At 39.0% G+C, this 22502-nt stretch overlaps 1 protein-coding gene across 1 annotated transcript in view; it reads left to right on the top strand.

The window, feature by feature from the left end:
* Window positions 1–465: 465 nt before the first annotated feature.
* The window catches only part of SPTLC3 (serine palmitoyltransferase long chain base subunit 3), a 141538-nt gene continuing 119501 nt past the window's right edge, over window positions 466–22502 (top strand). The window contains exon 1 of the mRNA XM_037031364.1: window positions 466–856. Within this exon, the coding sequence (XP_036887259.1) occupies window positions 740–856 (117 nt within the window). The 5' untranslated portion in view covers window positions 466–739. The remainder of the gene's footprint in view (window positions 857–22502) is intronic.

Raw genomic sequence — 22502 nt, 5'->3', positions numbered from 1 at the left:
TTCTGAATCTTTTTTGGCCACTTTTGTATAGTGGTAAAATATGCATCACATAAAATTTACCATTTTAACTATTTTGAAGTTTAAAATTTAGTGGCATTAACTACACTCATATTGTTGTGCAACCATTAACACTATTTATTGCCAAAACTTTCTGTTGTCTCCACCTAAAACTCTGTGCCCATTAAATGGTAACTTCATATTCTCTCCTTCCTCCAGCTCCTCGAAATTACTTCTGAATGTTATTTTACAGCAAAAAGAAATGCTGACTTTGAGCTTGATTTACAGCCAAGAAAATGCAATTAAATGCACAAGGGTCAGGTGGGGAATAGATGTAAATTCAGTACTGACTGTATGCACGTAGAAGACTCCAGGTGAGTGTGTGTGTGCCTTTAAAAGATTTTCCTCCTCCCAGACCGCCCTCTCATAGTTCACCACTGGTTTTTCAGTCTCCTGATTTCCACAGTCCTTGGGCAATCGCTCTACAGCTTCAGGAGCTAGTTTGTTGCTGTGGAAGCCACATTCTGAGCTGAGAAGTGGAAAGGTAACCGTTTGTTTTTAGTTTCAAAGATCTGACCAAAAGACAGATCGTTGCTCTTCTTCTTCTGGAAAAGCCTGATTGGTAGGATTCCTCCAAAGACTCAGCCTGAAGTGCTTTATGCCATCCCCTCACTAACTTCAAAACTGCAGCTCGCGGAGAAGCACTGGAGAAAAAACTGCTGGGTTCCATCATTTCACACAGATGGCCAATTCTGGAGGTGGTGCTGTTTGCAATGGAAAACTACCCAATCACAAGAAGCAGAGTGACAGCTCACAGAATGGGAAGTGTACAAAAAATGGAATAGTGAAAGAAGCCCAGGTAAGAGGCAATCCCTCCCTGACTCCGAATGACCAGACCATTTCAATATTTCTTTATAAAGCTCTTTGAAGCTGTCTTAACTGAAAGCCCTTTTTATTTTTTTAAATTTTTGTTTTTATTTAATTCTTGTTCAAGTACAGTTTTCTGTCTTATATTCCCAGCCCTGCCCCACCCTCAGTGCTCCCCACCTCCCTCCCATTTCTGCGCCCCACCTTAGTTATTGTCCATGTGTCCTTTATACTTGTTCATGTGAGTCCACCCCCTTTTCCCCTATGATTCTCTCCCCTCTCTCCTCTGGACCCTGTCAGCCTGTTCCGTATTTGGTCATATTTTGCTTGCTTGTTTATTTTGCTTAGATTCCTGTTAACGATGATATCATATGGTATTTGTCTTTCACCGCCTGGCTTATTTCGCTCAGCATAATGCTGAAAGCCCTTTTTAAATGAAGTATTCTATGTTTTGACTCTTTACTTCAGCTCATTTCAAATGTTTGGCTACCAAATGGCTTAGGTGTGGGTTAACGAGAGAATTTCTTCTCTTTATAAGAGAGGGCATACATAGCCCCAAGAGCCTTTTAAATCCTGAAAATACAAAGTACCTATTTGACTTTTATTGTCTCTCAAGCAGAGACAGACTTTTGGGGGCGGGGGCAGAATTTTGAGTGTACAAACTTTTCAGCTAAATTTCAGTTCATCAAGAATTTATCACAGGCTACATTCACTATGCTTTGTAAGAAAAAGAGGAAGTAAACTGAACTAAAGTAACCTGAAAGTCACTGAGATTATATGGTATGAATGGCATTTCTCCCTCTACGTGAGAAATGCCTCTCTGGATAAAAGATGACTTACTTCTGATGTTTAGTGGAGCATTGTCGTAGCTTGCAGTTTGGTTTTGGGCCAGAGTCTTTCTCTTGAAAGCTGACATTGCAGCATTCCTTTTGAAGACACTTCAGAAAGTGTGGCCTATTGTTGCACGCTGCACACAGGAACCAAACAATCTTTTGTTTTCCCATTTGATACAATTTTTGGCTCCTGCTATGGCAGAATGTTTGCTGGGGCTATATTGAGGAGAAGAAAGAACTCAAGAAATATCGTCTGCTTATTCAAAAAGGGAGCTGTGCTCTGTGAGTTACTTGTAAAAAGGCAGTTTCCCCATTTCTCGCACATGCCCTGGCTCACTGCTCTGAGTAGCAGGGATGAGCTCTCCTGCTTCAGAAGCAAATTAGCATAACCAAACAGGTAGCTTCACTGTTGGGAAATGAGAAGCTGGGCAGGGAACTTTTGCAGTCCTCCATCACTCATCCATCCTCAGAAAGCCAGCATCCGCCCAGCCCAGAGGAAAGGTCAGATTGCTGTAAGATCACAAGACAGGTTGGGCTTGCTGGGAGCCAGTCCCCCAGTCAGTACATTGAATCTGTGCCTCTGCTTGGAAGAGGTGAAGGGACAATGGGGAGGGGGCACTCTGGAGCATAGGCTGCATGTAAATAGGCTGTGGTAACCTCTTTAAAAAAGGCATGACCCTATCTTTAAAAGGGTCTACTGAAAATCTGAGGCCTGGACTCTCCAGCTGAGTATCTGAAACCTAGTGCAATGTAATGAGAAAACACTGAACTCTGCCATTTGTATGAAGGCATTCATAATAATCTGTACTGTTTGTCACTGTGCCAATTCAGATTATCACCCAAGATGCTCCTTCTCTCTGAAATGCCTGTGACACCAGACACTTTCCTACTTGCCTTCTGAAACGTTGTGACCCTAAGGGCTCTCATGTGGGCTGAGATGCCCTCAAAGCCATTCTTCTCTCTCTTTACTTACCTTGGGTTTCTAGTGCCTGAGGTTAAACACTTAGCTGCATGGTTATAACCATTCCTAAGTAAGGACAAAAGCTAGTATCTTAAAGGTTCATTACTAAGTGCTCCTTAGGTAAAGGTCCATTACTAAGTATACTAAGTGGACTTTGAGGCTTCTCTGAGAGCAGCAGGAAATATCAAGGGTGCTGTTACCTTTTCCAACATCTCTTCCTGAAGGGCCATCCAAAACCTATTGGCTCATAAATTTAGGTGTTACTAAGTTGGAATTGGCAACCACTGAGAGCCTCAATCATTGCTTTAAAAATATTTTCCAGAAAGAATAAACCATGCTGAGACCTTAGTGTAGAAAGACAGATAAGGGCCTACTTCCCTGCCACGATGTGGATGAAGTTGTCTTCACTGTTACGATCTTCAGTTATAGTTTTCGTCCATGTTGTCAAGTGGAACTTTAACAAACTGGGTCTTGACCTAAAACCAGGACAGTAGACAAGCAATCCACAAAGGCTTACAGATGTCCTGGGCCAGTAGTCTTCCAAGTACGTTCTGCCAGCCTAGTGTCCCACAAAGTAGCATCTAAACTCCTTTTAGCTCCTCTGAAGATCCCCTCACTCTTCCTGCTTTCTTGCAACCACGTGGCAATACATTTGTCTCTGTCATATACTGGGGTATCCTGTAAGATTCTGTTAACATAGGGTTTCCTGAATAAAAAATAATTTAAAAAACAGTGCCAGGCAATCTCTTGGCAGCCCTCCTTTCCTTTGTTCCCACGCAACCTCGCTTCCACACTCTAGCACTGGGGGCCAGGCTCACTTCTCCAACCTTGAGACTGGCAAGGAAATCAGATTCTTTCCATTCTGGAAACTTAGAGCTCCTTTCTGGCCTTTTTTTGGAACTTGACTGTATTGTCTTTTCTTTATCTCTTTAAACTTCATATGATCTGAGGATGCACTGATAATTGGTTTTCATCACTGATTAAGGCTCTTTGTCCTCTTCTAATATTTTATCCTACCTCTTACTCCTGATGGATGGAGCTATTGTCCTAGAGGATTTGTTCTCCCTCCTCATGAGCATACCCAGGTAACAGACGGAGGACCCTTAACGTCTTCATCCAAACTTGATAATTTCTTTAATTTTTTTAACTTTATTTATTTATCTTTAGAAGGGAAGGAGAGAGGGAGAGAAACATCAATGTATGGTTGCCTTTCCTGCGTCCCCTGCTGGGAGTTGGCCTGCAGGGAACCGGCCTGCAACCCAGGCATGTGCCCTGACTGGGAATCGAACCACGGTCCTGTAGGTTCGCAGGCCTGCGCTCAATCCACTGAGCTACACCAGCCAGGGCCCAAACTCGATAGTTTCTTTAATTTTCTATTCATTAACTTAGTCTTTATATAATTGCTCTGTCACCTTCACTCAGTATTTTGGACCTGACCATACAATTTATTAGGAAAGCCTGAAGCTAGGAAGGTAGTCACTGTGTCTTTGGTGCTCTTAATATTGCATTTTCTCAGAGGTATCTTCAAGGGATGGAGTCTGCATTTTCTTCTATGAAATAGATCCAAAAAGATGAAAGAAAACTGTTGAAATTTTCCCTAATCATTTCCTTTCTTAGCAAACAAAAATGTCCTGGGGTTAGAATTATTCTAATTCAGTGTGTGTTCTTGAACCTCAACATTGTAACATGACAAAGTGCCGTACAATGGCCCCTAAATGGTAGCTGCTCATCCTGTTGTTTATTTATTCAGACACCAATATTTATTAGGAAACTATTATCCTTGGGACATGTGAAGACATATTTAAAGGTTTGTAATTTACCTATTAGCAGAAAACTTATAACACCTGAAGCTAATCTTTCTATTCTCCACACCTTACTATATTCTCTTGAAACCCGCAGAGTCCTGGTACATCTGCTTCTCTGTCATGACATAAACTTCTCTTGGACAGTGAGAACCACAACTGACAGTTCAGTTGCACACAGCAGTAACTGCCTGACAGGCTCCTGTGAATACTGGAGTGTCTGCAGGTCTCATCTAGGCTGCACACTGATTCAAACAGAGGTCAAGAATCTCACCAAGTCTTGAGAATTCATGAGCAAAATGCTTTGGAAATCCCTTTTAACTACTCTAAACTTTTATCTCAGTCTCATTTATAATCATTCTTTAGTGTATTTGGTTTTTGGTTCTCATTTCCCTAAATAAAGGAATCCCAGTGTAACAAGTTTTCTCTGTGACCTCCCTCCTGAGCCTCCATTATTTTTATTGGATCATCATTGTAAAACTTTCTTGTGTGTCAGATATTACAGCTATTAAGATGAAAATATTCTGTTCCCATTTATGCATAGTCCACAAGTGTGAAAGACAGACAAGTAAACAAGTAATTATAGTATTTAATGGTAAGTTCTATAATAGACATTGCAGTTATTTATCGCTGTATAACAACCACCACAAACCTCAATAGCTTAAAACAACTTCTGTATTGTTCATGATTTTTGTGGGCCAGGAACTTGGGCAGGGCTTGTCTGTGTTCCACGTGCTGTTTGATGTGTGTCCAAGAAGGACCCACTCCCATGTCTGAGACCTTGGTGCTGGTTGTTGCGCAGGGTTGCTCTATCTCTTTCACAATGATACCTTCTCCATGTGGTATCTTATTATTTGCAGAGCAACGTAAGCTTTGCATGAAGGCTAGCTTCCAAAGGAGTAAAAATGGAAAATGCATGTCCTCTTAAGACATAGGCTTACTTCTGCCATGTTCTGTCATCAAGGCCAGTCACAAGATCAGTCCAGATGCAAGGGAAGAGGAAATAGACTCTGGTCTTTTTTTTTAATTTTTAATTTTGATTTTAAAGGGAGAGGAAAGCATGGGAAAAGAGAGAGAGAGAAACATCTATGTGAGAGAGAAACATTGACTGGTAGCCTTCTGTGTGTGCCCCAAACTGAGACTGAACATGTGACCCAGGCATGTGCCCTGCCTGACCAGGAATCAAACCAGCAACCTTTCAATTTGAGGGAAAATGCCCGACCAGCTGAGCCACACTAGCCTGGGCTAGATTCTGTTTCTTAATGAGAGTATCTGCAAAGTCACATTGCAAAAGGTTGTGAGGGATTGGTGAGATTACTGTGACTATTTTGGGGAACAGTCTATCATGACAGAGATATGTGGACCATGCTTGGGAGGATAGAGGAGAGGGCATTTGGCCCTGGCTAGGAAGACAAAGTCACTCTAGACAGAATTACTTTTGAATCAAGTCTTAAAAAACAGCCATAGAAAGGCATCCTAACATTGGTACAGGCTCCTATAAGATACAAAACATCAGAAGACAACATGTTTGGGCATTGGAGGTTAGGCTAATGAGACAAAGTTTAAGATTCTTAATAGAAAAAGGCAAAGGGGCTGTAAAAGTAGGTGGGATAAGATTGCAATGTCTTTGTTTTATTTTTATGTTCCTTGAAAAACAGACCCAGAGATAAAGATTCTAGTGCAAGAAATTTATTTGGAAGTTGAACCCAGGAATTAGGGTAATTGGGAAGTGAGACACATTCAAAAACAGTTTTGAGCAGTGTCAAAAGGTCTCAAACGGAGAGTACTTTGAAGGTGACTGAAGTTTAAACATGTGTGAATAAACACACAATAATTTCTAAATACATTTTGTTTGGGGGAATCCTCATACATCAACCGACTCCTGTCATCAGTTGAGGAGTGCTCCCAGGAACATTAACCATATGGTACTTTTATCCTGCTTATATATCACAAGAGAAAGCCCTAAAATTGATCTAAAGATATTTTTAGTAAGAAATTATCAGCCCTGACTGGTGTGGTTCACTTGGTTGGACATCATTTCGCAAACTGAAAGGTCACTGGTTCAATCCCTGGTCGGGGCACGTGCCCAGGTAACGGGTTCAGTCCCCAGTCAGGGTGCATGAGAGAAGCAACTGATTGATGTTTCTCTCTCACATCAGTGTTTCTCTCCCTCTCTTTCTCCCTTCCTTTTTCTGTCTCCAAAAATAAATAAATAAAATATTCTTAAAAAATAAAAGAAATTATCAGAATGCAAGGGGATCAGGATGTTGCATCAAGAGTGTCTGCCATAATATGCAATATATTTGTAAGTGATGGAGGTTTGAGGGGAGAATTGCCATGATCAGATGTGGCTTTCTCAGGCTGTGTGGGCTTTATCTCTGGTGATTTCCAGAACATGTCTTATGGATTAGCTCTAGCCTAATGGACTAATCACTGTGAAAGGCGGGTTTATGTTATTAAACAACATACACAGAGCCTACCACCTGTGTCTAGCAACGGAGGAAACATGCAGGATATGTCAAGGCTGAACATTGTCACCATGATTTGTTCCCCTTGCACTCCAACAAAGTGAAAAAGCAGAAACCATGAAAAAAAAATAATTGTTTTAAATTAAATCAGAAGTGTAATTGAAATAAAAACCCCATTTACAATGGCATAAGAAACATGAAGTATGTGGGAATGGATGACAGATGTAAAGTTAAAATCTAAATGGAGAGTATTAAAATGCTGCAGAGGGACATGAAAGAAACTATAATATGTGAAAAGACATAGAATACTCATGGATAGTAAGATTCAAGATATGTTAATTCTGCCCAAGTATAAATTTGTGTAAGTCCAGTCAATAAAATGCCATAATTTCTATGAATTAGACATGTGATATTAAAATTGATGTAGAAAAATTAACAAGGTTAAAACAGAAGAATTATTTAAAAGAGTTATTATGAGGGGTAACTGGCCCTGCCAACTAATAAACCATGTTATATAGCATAAGAATTAAATAGGCTGTGTACTAGCATGTGAACAGGTAAATGTTATTTTTAATTGTTAAAATTAATCCATGAACTTGCTCAAAAATAAATTTTAAAATAATATGTGCATGGGAAAAGTTTTTACAACTAGATATCATATGCAGAACCATAAAAGAAAGGCTCAAAAATTTTTGACTACATAAAAATCAAACAGTTCTTTCTCCATGGCAAAACACAACAACAAAAATAATAATCACAGGGCAAATTACAGTCGAGGAAATATTTGAAATTCATATCACAAAATGCAAATATATTAATATATACAACACTTTTTAGAAACCAACACAGAAAACACTCAGAAACTAAAAAGAAAATGAGAAAATAATAGGCAAAATATGTGAAGGAAGTAGAAATGGAAATATAAAAAGTAAAGAAACAGAAAGGAAATGAAAAAAAAATGAAGGAAAGGAATAAGCTAGAATCAGCTTCTATGGAAGATGGAAAAAAGTCCATTTTCTTAGGTTGTGTTTATAAAGCATGAAATTAAGTTGAAAGTTAGAATAATCTCATTATTTTGATTAGTTCCATAATAATACTAAGGCTAATAAATAGCATTGTTGGTAGCTGCTTCATGCCAGGTTCCTTTGCCTCATATTATTCTCATAACAGTAATGTTAGACGAATACTCATAGCCTTGTCTGCATAGATGAGGAAATTGAGTTCTGAAAACATAACTTCACTGAGATCACCCAACAATAAGAAAACTGCAACACAAACTCTAGACTGTACACCTTTAGCCCAACTTCTTTTTAGTACCAGTATCCCATGGTATTATCTGCTTCCCACTAAAATAGACCTAGAAACTCTTCAAGAACTGAAAATTCCAGTTGACTAAGGTACTGATACACATAAGAAATGAAAGGGGATCATGCTTTCATAGTGACCACAAATATTCAAGACTATCATGCTCTAACTCCTAATACATTGGCCTATAGTTAAAAACCTTGGTAAGTAACCAAGAAAATAATAATTACATATTGCATAATTCCTAACACGTACTGCATTCTTTCTAAGTGCCAGGCATTCTAACTGCTTTGCATTCATCATCTCACCACATTCCTACAAGGTAGATATTATTACTATCAGATCCATTTTAGAGATGAGGAAACAAAGCTTCATTAAGTTAACCAAAGTCATGAACTCAGAAGCATCAAAACGAGTGTTGGAACCTGGTTTCCCCGATTCTAAAACCCAAGTGTGTATTTCTTAGTCCACTCTGTCTCTCTAAACACAAGATGTTAGTAGAAATGAGACTCATACCTACTTCCACAGAGAAGGGGTAAACTAAACTCAGCCTTAAAGGGCAGAGCCAGTGTGAATTAAAGGTATCATGGGCTGTTTTGCTTACTTGCTTCACTGTTGTTAATGAAAATTTCAGCTAATTATTGCAAATGACTCTAAACTGCCACATACCAGGGCCTTCACTATGCAATATTGTTCACTCACAGACACACTGCATCAGTGTACTGGTCTTCACCTGTTTTTTACTTTAAACTACCCTGTTAAAGAAAACCAACTCCATGTAACCCTGAGTCATAAAAACCTACACTGAGCCCCAGGTGGAGCTCTAGCGATAATCGGCTTTTCAGAAGCTTTCTTCATGAACACATGGTCACCCCGCTGTAAGCAGTTCTCTGTGCACAGCATTTCCTGGTAATTGTGATATCTTAGATATGCAATGCAGTAAATCAGAGATAGTTGCAAATTATTTGATATATTTTCCACTGAGAAGGGAAGTCTCTTTTACTCCCTTTCGATCTGGGCTGGACCTAATAACTTATTTGGCCTATAGAATGTGGCAGAAGGCACTATCTGGGACTTCTGAGACTAAAGTTAAAAGAATCCTTATAGCTTGAAACTGGTCCTCCCAAGAACAGTCCCTCTTAGAACCCAGACAGCATGCTTGAAAGAAGTCCAAGCAGCCTGGAGGAGTAGGCCCAAGCCAAGAGAAACCAAGGATTCTCATGCTCCTAGCTGAGATGCAGCACCAACTTGTAAACTGTGTGAGTGAACTGTCTTGGAAATGAATCCTCCAGCCTGTGATCTGTCAGCTCTGACTGACACTTACTTCCTGGAAAATACATGAGTTGTCCCTGCAGAGTCCTGCCCATATTATAGATTCTTGAGCAAACAAATAATTGTCGTTTTAAGTGTGGTGGTAGCTTGTTAAACAGCAATAAGTAAGTGAGCACATGGATATTCTATTTGTTTAAAATGTCTAGAAAATTTATTCGGCAATCTCATCATACTCATTGTCAGTGCTGACATTTACCTTTTGAGGGAAGAATTTGTGTGGCCATCCATTTGCTTTCGACTTGTTTTCTGTTTTGGCATAAGAACTATATGCTTAAGATGAATGTCTAGCTAGTTTAGCCAAATACAACAAACTCAAATATTTTGACCATCATACCAAACTCAGACCAGTGCAAGACCATAATCATCTGAATGCTGCCAAGTCTGAAGTGTAATTATTCAACCTGCAGTGGCCTGTAATTTATTGTATTATCTATGAAGGAATAACTGGCTCAGGAGAATGTGTGTGTTCAGGCGCAGATGTTTTCTTAATTAAAAGAATGCAGGTTTTTAAGTATGTTTAGTATCTTAGTATCTTCCAGTTATAAATTAATTTTATCTATTTGCTAAAGTTTCTTTTTTTAGTTTTATTTTATTTATTTATTTATTTAAAGATTTTATTTATTTATCTTTAGAGGGGAAGGGAAGGAGAAAGGGAGAGAAATATCAATGTATGGTTGCCTCTCATGAGTCCCCTGCTGAGGACTGACCCGCAACCCAGGCATGTGCCCTGACTGGGAATCAAACTGCGATCGTGTGGTTTGCAGGCCTGCGCTCAATCCACTGAGCCACGCCAGCCAGGGCTAAAGTTTCTTTTAAAAAACATTTTTTGAAACACTGTTAGAAGTGAATTAATGTTAATTTAAATACAAGGAATCTACTATATTTATTTTTAAATACACTGAGTTTAATATTTTGACTAAATATTGTCAGCTTTGTCTTAGTTGGCCTGAATTAAGATAGTTTTACTGGAATTCTAAAATATACCAACCTGTAAATTAATGTGAGAAGGAGCTGTTGCCACTCTGTTAAAAACCAATACATTGGCCAGGTAATTTACAATTTTGGTTAAACATTTAGGGGAAAAAACACAATCAGCATCACTCAAAGAAGTACTCAAAACTGTTCCTCACACTCTATTTTATCCATCACAGCACCATCTGAATCCTACTCCACTCAGTAGTTTTGTCACATTGAAGATCATTTGATTACATCAGACACTGAGATTGCAAATGCCTGGAAGGGCGGCAGGGCCTGGAATGGAACAATAAGAAGTGGTAAGAAGTGGTTTACCTAACAAAGCTCTCTGTTGCCATGAAGGAGATTAGGTCCTGTGCTGACAGATTTTACTTTGAAATCCAAGTGAGTGGGGAGGAGAGGATCTCCTCATTTTTAAGCACTGGCTTTTTTTTCTTTTTAATATATTTTATTGATTATGCCATTATAGCTGTCTCATTTCCCCCCTTCATTCCCCTCCACCCTGCACACCTCCACCATTCCCCCCTTTTAGTTTATGTCCATGTGTCACAAGTTCTTTAGCTCCTACATTTCCCATACTATTCTTCCCTTTCCCCTGTCTATTTTCTACCTATCATCTATGCTACTTATTCTCTATACCTTCTCCTCCCTTCTCCTCCTCCCACTCCCCTGTTGCTAACCCTCCATGTGATCTCCATTTCTATGGTTCCACTCCTGATTTAGCTGTCTGCTTAGTTTGCTTTTGTTTTGTGGTTGTTAATAACTGGGTTTGCTATCCTTTCACTGTTTGTATTTTTTATCTTCTTTTTATTAGACAAGTGTCTTTAACATTTCATATAATAAGGACTTGGTGATGATGAACTCCTTGAATTTGACCTTATCTGAGAAGCACTTTATCTGCCCATCCACTCTAAATGAAAGCTTTGCTGGATAGAGCAATCTTGGCTGTAGGTCTTTGGATTTCATGACTTGAAATATTTCTTTCCAGCCCCTTCTTGCCTGCAAGGTCTCTTTTGAGAAATCATCTGACAGTCTGATGGGAACTCCTTTGTAGGTAACTGTCCCCTTATCTCTTGCTACTTCTAGGATTCTCTCCTTCATTTTAACCTTAGGTAATGTAATTACGATGTGCCTTGGTGTGTTCCTTCTTGGGTCCAACTTCTTTGAGACTCTCTCTGAGCTTCTTGGACTTCCTGGAAGTCTATTTCCTTTGCCAGATTGGGCAAAAAAATAAAGTTTTCCTTTATTATTTGTTCAAATAAGTTGTCCACTTGCTCTTCCTCTTCCCCTTGTGGTACCCCTATAATTCGGATGTTGGAATGTTTAAAGATGTCCTGGAAATTCCTAAGCCTCTTCTCATTTTTTTGAATTCTTGCTTCTTCATTGTTTTCTGTTTGCTCATTTTTTTCTTCCTTCTGGTCCACCCCCTTGATTTGAGTCCCAGTTTCCTTTCCATCACTACTGGTTTCCTGTGCATTTCTCTTCATTTCAATTAGTTTAGCCTTCACTTATTCCTCTAGTTTGCAACCAAATTCAACCATCCTGATCAGCAGTGTTTTGAACTGTGCATCTGATAGGTTGGCTATCTCTTGGTTGCTTAGAAGTATTGGTTCTGGGGCTTTGAGCTGTTCTTCTTCTTGAGCCATAATGTTTTGATCTGTTCGCACCTGTTATGCATGAGGGGTAGAGCCTTAGGTGTTCACCAGGTGGGGCCACCCAGTTGCTGGGTTGTGATGCTGTATGTGGGGGCAGGGTCAGAGAGGGGCAATGGCATTTGTTCCACTCTCTCTGGGTCCCCTCTGCTGCTTTTCACAAGCAAACCAGGCCCCCCTGGTACCAGCTCCAGGGTATGTGGGCCTGTGCACCCTCCAGGACCCTGTGGGTCTCTCCAACAAACTCTCTGTGGGCCTGGGAGCTTCTTCCAGCATCTCGACCCCGAAAGTTTTTCCAATTGGTGCTTTTAGGCTTTAATTCTCGTCCCTGGGGCCCTAGCCTGCACCATCTGTCTCACTGCTCACTCCTTTGCCTGGTTTATCTGAGTGTGAATGTGTGACCACAGTCAGCCAGCCGCCTTGCACCCTCACTGGGTCCGCCCATTGCCACCCCACACCTGGGATCCGCCAACCACCGCCTATGCGCCTAGGTTGCCTGGGTTAGTCTGGCCACTTTTTCCTGAGTGACCCCACTCTGCCAGCCACTGACTCCACCCCTCTTACCAGTCTGGCTGAATTTGTCACATTTCCATACAGTTTAATTTTCTGTGTTTGGTTGTGTTTTTGTTACTAAAATTTTGTTGTCTTTAAACTTGGTTGTGGGAGGAGGCACAGTGTTTCCACCTATGCCTCCATCTTGGCTGGAAGTCTCAAGTGTTGGCATTTAACCTTTAAAAATTCAAATAGTGTAGATTCTAAGGAAATATTCCTACCAACCACAAATCTGTAATCTCTGAGCTACAGGTAAAAAAGGTGAGAAAAATAAAAGGTGATAGATGAAGTGCTATTTTCTCATACATGTTTAGGAGGAATGGTTCAGAGAATTTGGCTCCTCTTAATTTAAATTTATTTTAATAAATTTTTAACAAAAACAATAGATGATACAAAAATGTATCTTCATTTTTCTGAATTGTTATGTTAACTCTTGATCATGGAATGTGTGAGTTTGAGAAACAATTATTACTGACCACATATACTAGATTTCCTTGACTAGCCCTAATTTTAAATATTAGGTAGCAAAGTGTTCATCAAAATATCATAGATCTGACAGTATTTTTCTAGTCAAATTTCATCTCTCAGACTTCACAGGAAGTGACACACAAGCCTTTTTTAGACAATGCATCATAAAGTTCGGTCACCATTATTGTTCTCTAGATATGGTATAACTGGGCCTTCAGAAGTTGCCCCCCAAAAAGGCTATTGTAAATCATAATTATTCTGTTAACTACAAGTTATACTTGACTGTTCTTTCTCTGCCATGTGGAGCTTAACCATTTGAAAGTCAAGGATCCTTGAGAAGCTGATAAACACTTTTTATAGAAAAAATAAATGTGTTCATAATCATAAAATTTTCCAGGTAGAGAGTTCATATATTCTCTGACTTTCTCAGATCCCAGGTTAAGAACCCCAGTTGTGGAATGCCTTTACTAATTAGGCTACATCTGCTCTCACAACCTGACTAGAAAAACCAGCACATCAACCTCTCCAGAGGAGATAGGATAAGGCATTCATAAATTGATTCACCAAGCAGAGAAAAACCAACCAAAACCCAAAGTGACTCAGGCAATGAGTACATGTGTTATTCATTTATTTAAAAACATGTTAGAATTTTGCATCCTACTCTAAAATATATTTCTATTTTTTACCATAAAAGAGTTTTATGCCCCATCCCTTAGAACTATAAGTAAATATGAACTCCCAGAAAGATAGTCTGTCCTAGTGACTTTTCATACCCCAGAACTCCTAATGATTTCCCAGGAAACTACTTAAGGAAGACTGATATTGGGAAGACCACTCACTTTGACATCAGATAAGACTGGGCTTAAGGCCCAGCTCTGACCCTTACTAGTTGTATCACGTAAGTTGTGTTGAGGTGATCTTACTAGCAGGTCACCTCATATCTCTAATCTACATCTCTCAAGACAGCGATGAAGAGGATGTGAGATAGTATTTGTAAGACTCCCAATAACTATAAGATATATAGTAGATATTCAATAAATGATAGCTGTTTTCTACTAATACTAGCCTGCAGCCATCTCTTTCTCTGCTGTTATAATAGTGTGCATGCAGTACAATGTCTGCCATGTAATAGGGGCTCAATAAATTATTGTCTCAAACCCTCAACTTCTCAGATCCAATGGTGGCTTTCAGTTCTTTTTTTTTTATTTGGCCTGTCAGCAGCATATGACACAAGTAACCACTCCCTCCCTCCTCCTTAAAGCACTTTCTTCTCTTAGATTCCAGAATATGACACTTCTATATCATTAGCTGTTCCTTTGCAATTTCTATTCATGGTTCCTCCTCATCTCCTTGACCTTTAAACAATGGAGTGACCCAAGGCTCAGTTCTTGTACTCTTTTTCTTTTCTAACTGCGTATCTACCATGATCATCTGATCTTGTTTCATCTTTCTATGTATATGTCATTTCCAACTGCCTGCTTGACACTCCCACTTGGATAATCAAAAGCCATCTCCAATTTCACATGTCTAAAACTGAGCTCCTGATACTTGCTTTCTCTGTTCCCAAACCTTTTCTAATTACAGTTTTTCCTATTACAGTAAATGACAACTCCATCCTTGCAGTGGCTGAAACCAACAACTTGGGCATCATGACTTCTCTCTTTCAGTCTACATTCAATCAGTCAGAAAATTCATAATCCTACTTTCACAGTATATCCAGAATCTGACTACTCCTCACTTACCTCACAGCAATCACATGGGTCTCAGCCATCATGATCTCTCACCTGGATTGTTTCCGGAGTCTCCTCTCTTCTTTATGTGTCCCAGTTATCTACTGCTGCATACCACACCATCCCAACACACAGCAGCATTAAACAACAATCATTTTATTATGTTCATAGATTCTGCTGGTCAGAAATTCAGAAACAGACACAGAAGTTCAGACACAGAGTAGGGACTGCTCTTCCCTGTTCTATTATATCTGGGACCTCAGCTGAGGTGAAACAGTTGGCTGGGCTCAAAATGGCTGGGTCAGGAGGATCTGCCTCCAAGATGGCTTCCCCAGTCACATGCCTGGCATCCAGGCTGGGATGGCTGATAAGCAAGACAAGCTGGGACTACAGACCAAACTGCCACATGCATCCTCTCCAGCAATAGAAACTTAAAGAGAATTTTCTAGTAAGTGAAGTAGAAGTCTCATGGCCATTTATAACCTAGCTTCAAAAAATAGCTTTACCTCCACCCTGCTTTATAGATTGCAGTCATCACAAACAAGCCCACTAGATTCAAAGGGAAGGGAACATCTCACCTCTGAATGAGAAGAGTATAAAAAATTTAATGAACATATTTTTAAATCACCATACCCTTCTTCCACCCCTGTCCTCCCTTCCAACACACCAGCAGAACTGCAAGACTGTCCTCAACACAACTGCAAAAAGATCTTATGAAATAAAATCATGATGTCACTCTTCTGCCCACATCTTTCCTGTGGCTTCCATTTCATTCAAAGCAAAAGCCAAAAGGCCCCATGGCTTGGTCCTCTCTGACTCATCCGCTCTTTTCACAATGCTCAATATATTCCAGTCACACTGGTACAAGCACCATGCATCCACCCACCTGGGGTCATTGGCACTTCCTCTCCCATTTATACTTCCCAGATCTCCAGGTGCCTGTGCCCTTCCTCCATTCAAGTGCTTACTCAAATGTTATCTTCTCTATTAAAGGTAATCTTAATCCTACCTAAAATGGTAAACCTCACTTCCTGAGTCCCTTTCCTGCTTGTTTTCTTTAGTTCTTAAGAACTTTATCTTCTCCTGGCTGGTGTAGCTCAGTGGATTGAGCACAGGCCTGCAAACCAAAGGATCGAGGTTCAATTCCCAGTTAGGGCACATGCCTGGGTTGCAGGCCAGTTCCCAGTGGGGGATGCATGAAAGGCAACCATACATTGATGTTTCTCTCCCTCTCTTCTTCCCTTCCCCTCTAAAGATAAACAAATAAGATCTTTAAAAAAAAAAAAAAAACAAAGAACTTTACCTTCTACAAACACATACACATACATACAAATTTATTTCCTATCTGTTACCTGTCTAGAAAGTGAGCTCCACATTTGCAAGGATTTCTATATTATCCCCTGCTGAATCCCCAGCACACAGGCCAGAGCCTGCATTTAGTCAGTGCTCAGTAATATTGGTGAAATGAATAAAACCATGTTTTATTAATCTATTGCTTCTAACAACTCTCATTTCAGATTGCTTGGTTTGTTATTCAAATTGCTATTTTCTATCTACAAGCCTAGTTTTTTAAAAGACAAAAAGGCCCCACACATGATACACAGGATTCTTTGTAAATTTCATAGTATATAACCTCTTTTAAATTACAGATTTCCTAACTTTGTTAGAGAACGTTCACTGCCCTCTTTTAAAAAATCATTAAAGATTATTTTGTGCGATCAGTAGCTATGTGCTCTTCTCTGTCTGACTTATTTAATTTAGCATAATGCCCTCTGGGTCCATGCATGTTGTTGCAAATGTCAATACTTCATTCTATTTTAGGGCCACATAATATTTCTTTATATATATATATATATATATATATATATATATATATATATATAAAGTGACTTTATATATATATAAAGAAATATATATCACATCTTCCTTACCCACTCGTCTATCAATAGACACCAAGGCTGCTTCCATACCTTGTCCATGGTAAATAATGCCAGAATGAAAATAAGGGTGCATATATCTTTTTCAGTTAGTGTTGTATTTTCTTTGGATAAATACCCAGAAGTAAAATTGCTGGGTAATATGGTAGTTCTAGTTTTAATGTTCTGCAAAACCTTAATACTGTTTTCCATAGTGGCTGCACTAATTTACAATCCAACAAGAGTGCACAATTTATACTGATACTCAGATATCATGTATACTCCAAGCCTAGTGTCAAGGATCATGCTCTAAGCAAGTGAAACTTTTTCAAGAAAATGAAAATATAAACTAAGTAGTATTGATTAATCCTGATGATTCTGTTACCTCTTAGCAGGAGATGAAATATGCCTGGATTAGAGAGAAAATGACTAATGCCTAAGGGTATACAAGCCTGTCATCTGGTTTTAATAACATTCTTCATTTTCAGTGTTGAATGTCCAAGACAAGTCAGTACAATCTGCTTTCCCACCAATGACCCTGTATATGAGATGATGTTTAAAATTGCACTTAACAAACTTTTTCATCACATTACATGTTAAAAACTTTACAAATACTATCTTACTTGGTCTTCACGCTATTCTTATGTGTTTGATACTGTTACTATCCCCATTTGTTTAGATGAGGCAACTGATTATAAAAAGGTAGATAAATTTTCTTTCCTAAGATTAAATCTTTTTTCTTTTTTTAAATTTATTTAATTATTTTTAAGTACAGTTTTCTGTCTATTACTCCCATCCTATCCCACCTCCCCATGCTCCCCCCTCCCTCCCACTTCCACCCTTCTTAGTTTTTGTCCATGTGTCCTTTATACTTGTTCCTCTAGATCCCTCCCCTATTTCCCCTGAAATTCCCTCCCCTCTCCCCTCTGGTCACTGTCCCCCTGTTCTCTATTTCAGTGTCTTTGGTTATACTTTGCTTGCTTGTTTGCTTTGTTGTTTAGCTTCCTGTTAAACGTGAGATCATATGGTATCTGTCCTTCAACACCTGGCTTATTTCACTCAGTATAATGCTTTCCAATTCCATCCATGCTGTTGCAAATCTTTAGTTAGTGCTCCAGACTGGCCCCAGGATCTTTGTTTATAATACTAGGAAAAAATGCCTCTCCTCAAATACCTTATTGTGAATATATGCAAACTTACAAAAGAATTAAGAGTTCTACAATGAATATGCATATAACTACCACATGAATGCTGTAGTTACATTCTAACTATAAATTCTACATTTTACTACATTTGTTTTATCTCATGTCTATCCATCTACCTATCCCTCTTCCCATCCATCAATTCATGTGCTTTATGCATTTTAAAGGAAGTTGTAGAATCAATGTACTTCACCCCTAAACTCTTCCACATACATATCATTAACTAGACTTCTATTTTTTTATCGTTTCTTTTTTCTTTCTTTGAGGCAAAATTTACATATAATGAAATCCACAAATCCTGAGTATACTATTCAATGATTTTAACCTTTCACTACTTTTTGATTATTCTTATTGGAAAGGGTTTTGTAATATAGTTTTGACTGCAGAAAGACATTACAAAACTGTTCACTTAATGTTAGAGAGTTTAATTTCTGGATAAAAGGACTGAGTAATATGTAAATTAGCATCAAATGAGAAAAAAGAAGGTCTCAAAGAAAGGCTGACTCACCAGAGAAGTTTCCCTGTTGTACACATTTAATTCCAAAGTGATCAAGAGCCATTTTCCTTTCCGGTCTTTAGTATAATCCAGTTAGCAGTAGGGGAGCTTGGTTTAGAAATTCTTACAACTTCACTCCAACCCCTGTCTTCTTACACATAGAGAAATAAAACTCAGCAAACCTAAGTGGCTGCCTCCAAAGTCGTTTAGCTCCTTGTCCCCCCAAATCCCAAGGCTCTCTCTGGGAAGTAGCATTTTTGTAAAAACTCTAAGCTTTTAAAACAAACAGCCAGGGACTACATATTTGAAGACTCAACACGGTATCTGCTATTGCAAATTCTTTAGTCTCGATTTCAAAATTGATATTGCAAAATTGCATTTGTTTCATGTGAGAACTAAAGGCGTCTTCTTTCCTGTTTCCCAAAAAGAGAGTCCGTATGTGGAGAACTTCCTTTTTGCATCTCTTAGGACACCATGTCAGAGAAATCAATATTAATTAAAGTAATGATTGCCGCTACACGTGGAAAATTACCATGTGTTTGTGCTATTTGAAATATGATTGTTAATCAACAATAGGCTTTCCAATTTCACACATAAGGATCTGAGCTTTAAAGAGGTCAGTCACCCACATGGCTGCAAAGTAGTGGAACCAGGATTTTCTCCTTCTCCCAGTGTCATATAACCTGTTGCCACTTCCCACAGTCCTGCTGCCCTAATAACCTAAATCATCACATAGAAATTGGGGGTAGGGCTTCCCCATGGCAGTGCCTAAGTTTGAATTCCAGCTCTGGGACCTTGGGTAAGTGGTATAATATCTCTGTGCCTCAGTTCCCCATTTGGAAGATGAGGATAATAGTAGTACCTACCCAATAAAACTGTTGTAAGTGACATGTGGTAGCACATCCAAAGACTTAAGAGAGTGCCGGTGACCAAAAAAACTCTCCATAAATGTGAGCTCTTGTTAATGTTAGCCCTTGCAGGAGACTGCCTATTTCTATCACTAGCCTATCTTTGGTGATACTGTGCCAGAAAACAAAGAAAAGATGTATATTGGAATGCATATTGTAACAGACTTTAATACAGTGTCAGAAATACCTGAGTAAAAGACCAGCAAGCTTTGAAATGAAAACGAACTGAATATTAGAGAATAATAATATGGAGAGGTGAAGGCTAAGTATTAAGGTGGTGCAGTTATGAAGTCATGATGACAGTAGCTGATCCTGATGGGCCATTTTCACTTCATCTTTCAGCTCTTGCCATTACTTTTTTTTTAGATTTTATTTACTTATTTTTAGAGAGAGGGGAAGGGAAAGAGAAAGAGAGGGAGAGAAACATTAATATGTGGTTGCCTCTCGTGCACCCCCTACTGGAGACCTGGCCCACAACTAAGGCATGTGCCCTGACTAGGAATTGAACCAGCAACCATTTGGTTTGCAGATCAGCACTCAATCCACTGCGCCACACCAACCAGGGTCAGCTCTTACCATTTCTGTGTACAGAGTATTACTTCCAAAGACCACCTCTCATGTTCTTTGCCCAAGGACTTTCTCTGGGCCCTTGAAGCCTGTTCTGACCTAGTGTGCACCAAGCTAGAAGTGCCAGAGAATCAACACCTCCAAGAGTAGCCCTCAACCATTGACTGATTGGAGCAGGAGGATAAACACCCACACCCCTCACCCCACAGGTGGGTAACTCTGAGCATGTTCTACACTGTTTCCCAGAGTCCCACTAGAAAAGAGCTCCAACTGCCCACAGCAGTAAATGAATGATAGCACAGCATGCACTGGTTTCATATCCTTTTCTGTCTCTCCGTTACCAGTGCTCACATTCTAAATAAACAACTTGCATTTGAATCCTTTACTTGGAGTCTACTTCTAGGGAACCTAAAATTAAGAAAATAATTGATTTTAAATTTAACAAATGACTGACCCCTTTAATTTTCAGCATAAACTACAAAGATCTTTCTATCTGTACAATGATCCTTATATCCAGGATCTCATTGAACCCTCACAGCCTTGCTGTGAAATAGACAGAACAACTGCTATTTACCCATTTTAGGAATGAAAAAAACAGGACCAAGAAAAATAATGATAACAAAGCCATGTGGATGATGGGGACAGAGCTGGAAAACATTCCCAGAAATTCTGACTCTTATGTTCAAGAATGTCTCAAAGAACTGGCTGCACTAGACACCTCTCAAGCCCTTATTTAGTGCATGCAACCCCATCAATTGCTCCTTACAAGAACAGGTGGGAGATTAAAAAATCAGGACCTCTGACTTCAGTAGTTTATTTAATTCACAGTGAGAAAAAAATGCTATTTTTGTTACTGCACTTGCTCAAAAGAGCAGCTTTGGTGATCAGTGTTACTAAAAAAAAAACTTAATCCATGAGTTGCTGAAAGCCTTGAAAAATATTAATTTCTACCTTAGATTTCTGTAGCCATGTATGTGACAGTGATTTTTACATGACATGAATTTTCTATAAATCATTGTTTAAACATTGTTTGCCTTTGTTCTTCTTATACTATATAGCATAAGTATTCCTCAGAATCACCTTTCTGTGAGTCCTGGATCAACTTCAACTCTGTTTTCAAACACATAACATCATAAATGCTTGCTTCTGAACCCAGTGGGCAACATAGTCAATTCATTTCTTGGTTACTTTGCTGAGCTTGCCAGAGGCAATGACATTGATGACATGATAAGGGACCCCTGGTTTCTTGCAGCTTGCTGTTTGTCAGTCACTTAATCCTATAGTTAGTCGTAACGAAACTAGGCTCCAGATCTTCTCAAACACCTGAATAATAATGGCAGAACTGATCTCAGATCTCAGAGAAGCATTTTATCTCATTTTCTAGATCTTAGTGACATATTTATCAATAGGCAACTGAGATTCAAATAAGTGCCATCACTGGCCCAAGATCTCAAAATGAGGTAGGCAAGACACACCTCTGTTTACCACCAGTTTCTGATTCTGGTGCTTCTACAGAGCACCACCTTTCACACTGTGGAACCAAAAAGAGATAAAGGGGCCATTGACACTAACACATTTTGCCAAACCTTGCAAATAACTTTAGACACCTGGGAAAATCTCACAATTGATGTCCCCCATGAGTTGGTTTGTTAGTTTATGAAAAAGAGACAGGTATTTTCTCTAAGGGGCCATGCTTCCCATTGGTCATTCTTAGGAAGACTGATGAATCAGATACCTATAAACTGAGAAATAGGTAGAAGTGCTTCACATGATGACCTAAGAAAATGACTCAAAAACTGAAATAAGTAGGTTGCAAACATCAGTTTTCTTTTGTTAAATGTAGCATTAATCGTTATACCAATCAGATGACTCATGATGGAACCCATCCATTACTTAGTGCTAAATAAGTATATGAACAAATAAATAAATTTTTTTAAATGTTTGGATCCATCAGGTGGTTGGTTCAAAACTATAGATAAAAACCAGTCAAAATTGGCATTGCTCTTGGAGAAGTTACTTTTTTCTATATTATGTGCCACATGATAATAAAAGTTAATCCAATAATTATGACTGTGACCATGAATGTTTTCAGATTTTTTGGAAGCAAAGAAATACATTGTTGTGATATAATATTCTTGATGACTTGGTTGTTCAGAGACAAGATGCTTATCTATCCAAGGAGCAAAAGTTTTTTTATAGAAAATAAAATGTCATGTTCTGCCTTCCATGAAAGCAGAAGATTTCAGCCAGGAAATATAATATATCCAATTAAGCATTATTTCTTTATGGACACATTCTATCTTGAAAGGTAAGCAAAAGATAAACCAAGGTGTGGGCTCCTACACTGCCCATGACATACATAAATGTGTGTGTTTTTATAGGGTGGCAGGCAGAGAAGCAAGAAGAATAAGTATGTGCAAAATCCTAAGGGACACAAAAAAGGAACAATAACTGAATTCTTAGCCAGTTTC

Source organism: Sturnira hondurensis, unplaced genomic scaffold (genome assembly GCF_014824575.4).
Source record: "Sturnira hondurensis isolate 20B ecotype Veracruz unplaced genomic scaffold, ASM1482457v3 Scaffold0001813, whole genome shotgun sequence".
Lineage (NCBI taxonomy): Eukaryota > Metazoa > Chordata > Mammalia > Chiroptera > Phyllostomidae > Sturnira > Sturnira hondurensis.
The sequence above is the reverse complement of the archived record's forward strand: the minus strand, read 5'-3'. Positions and strand labels throughout refer to the sequence as shown.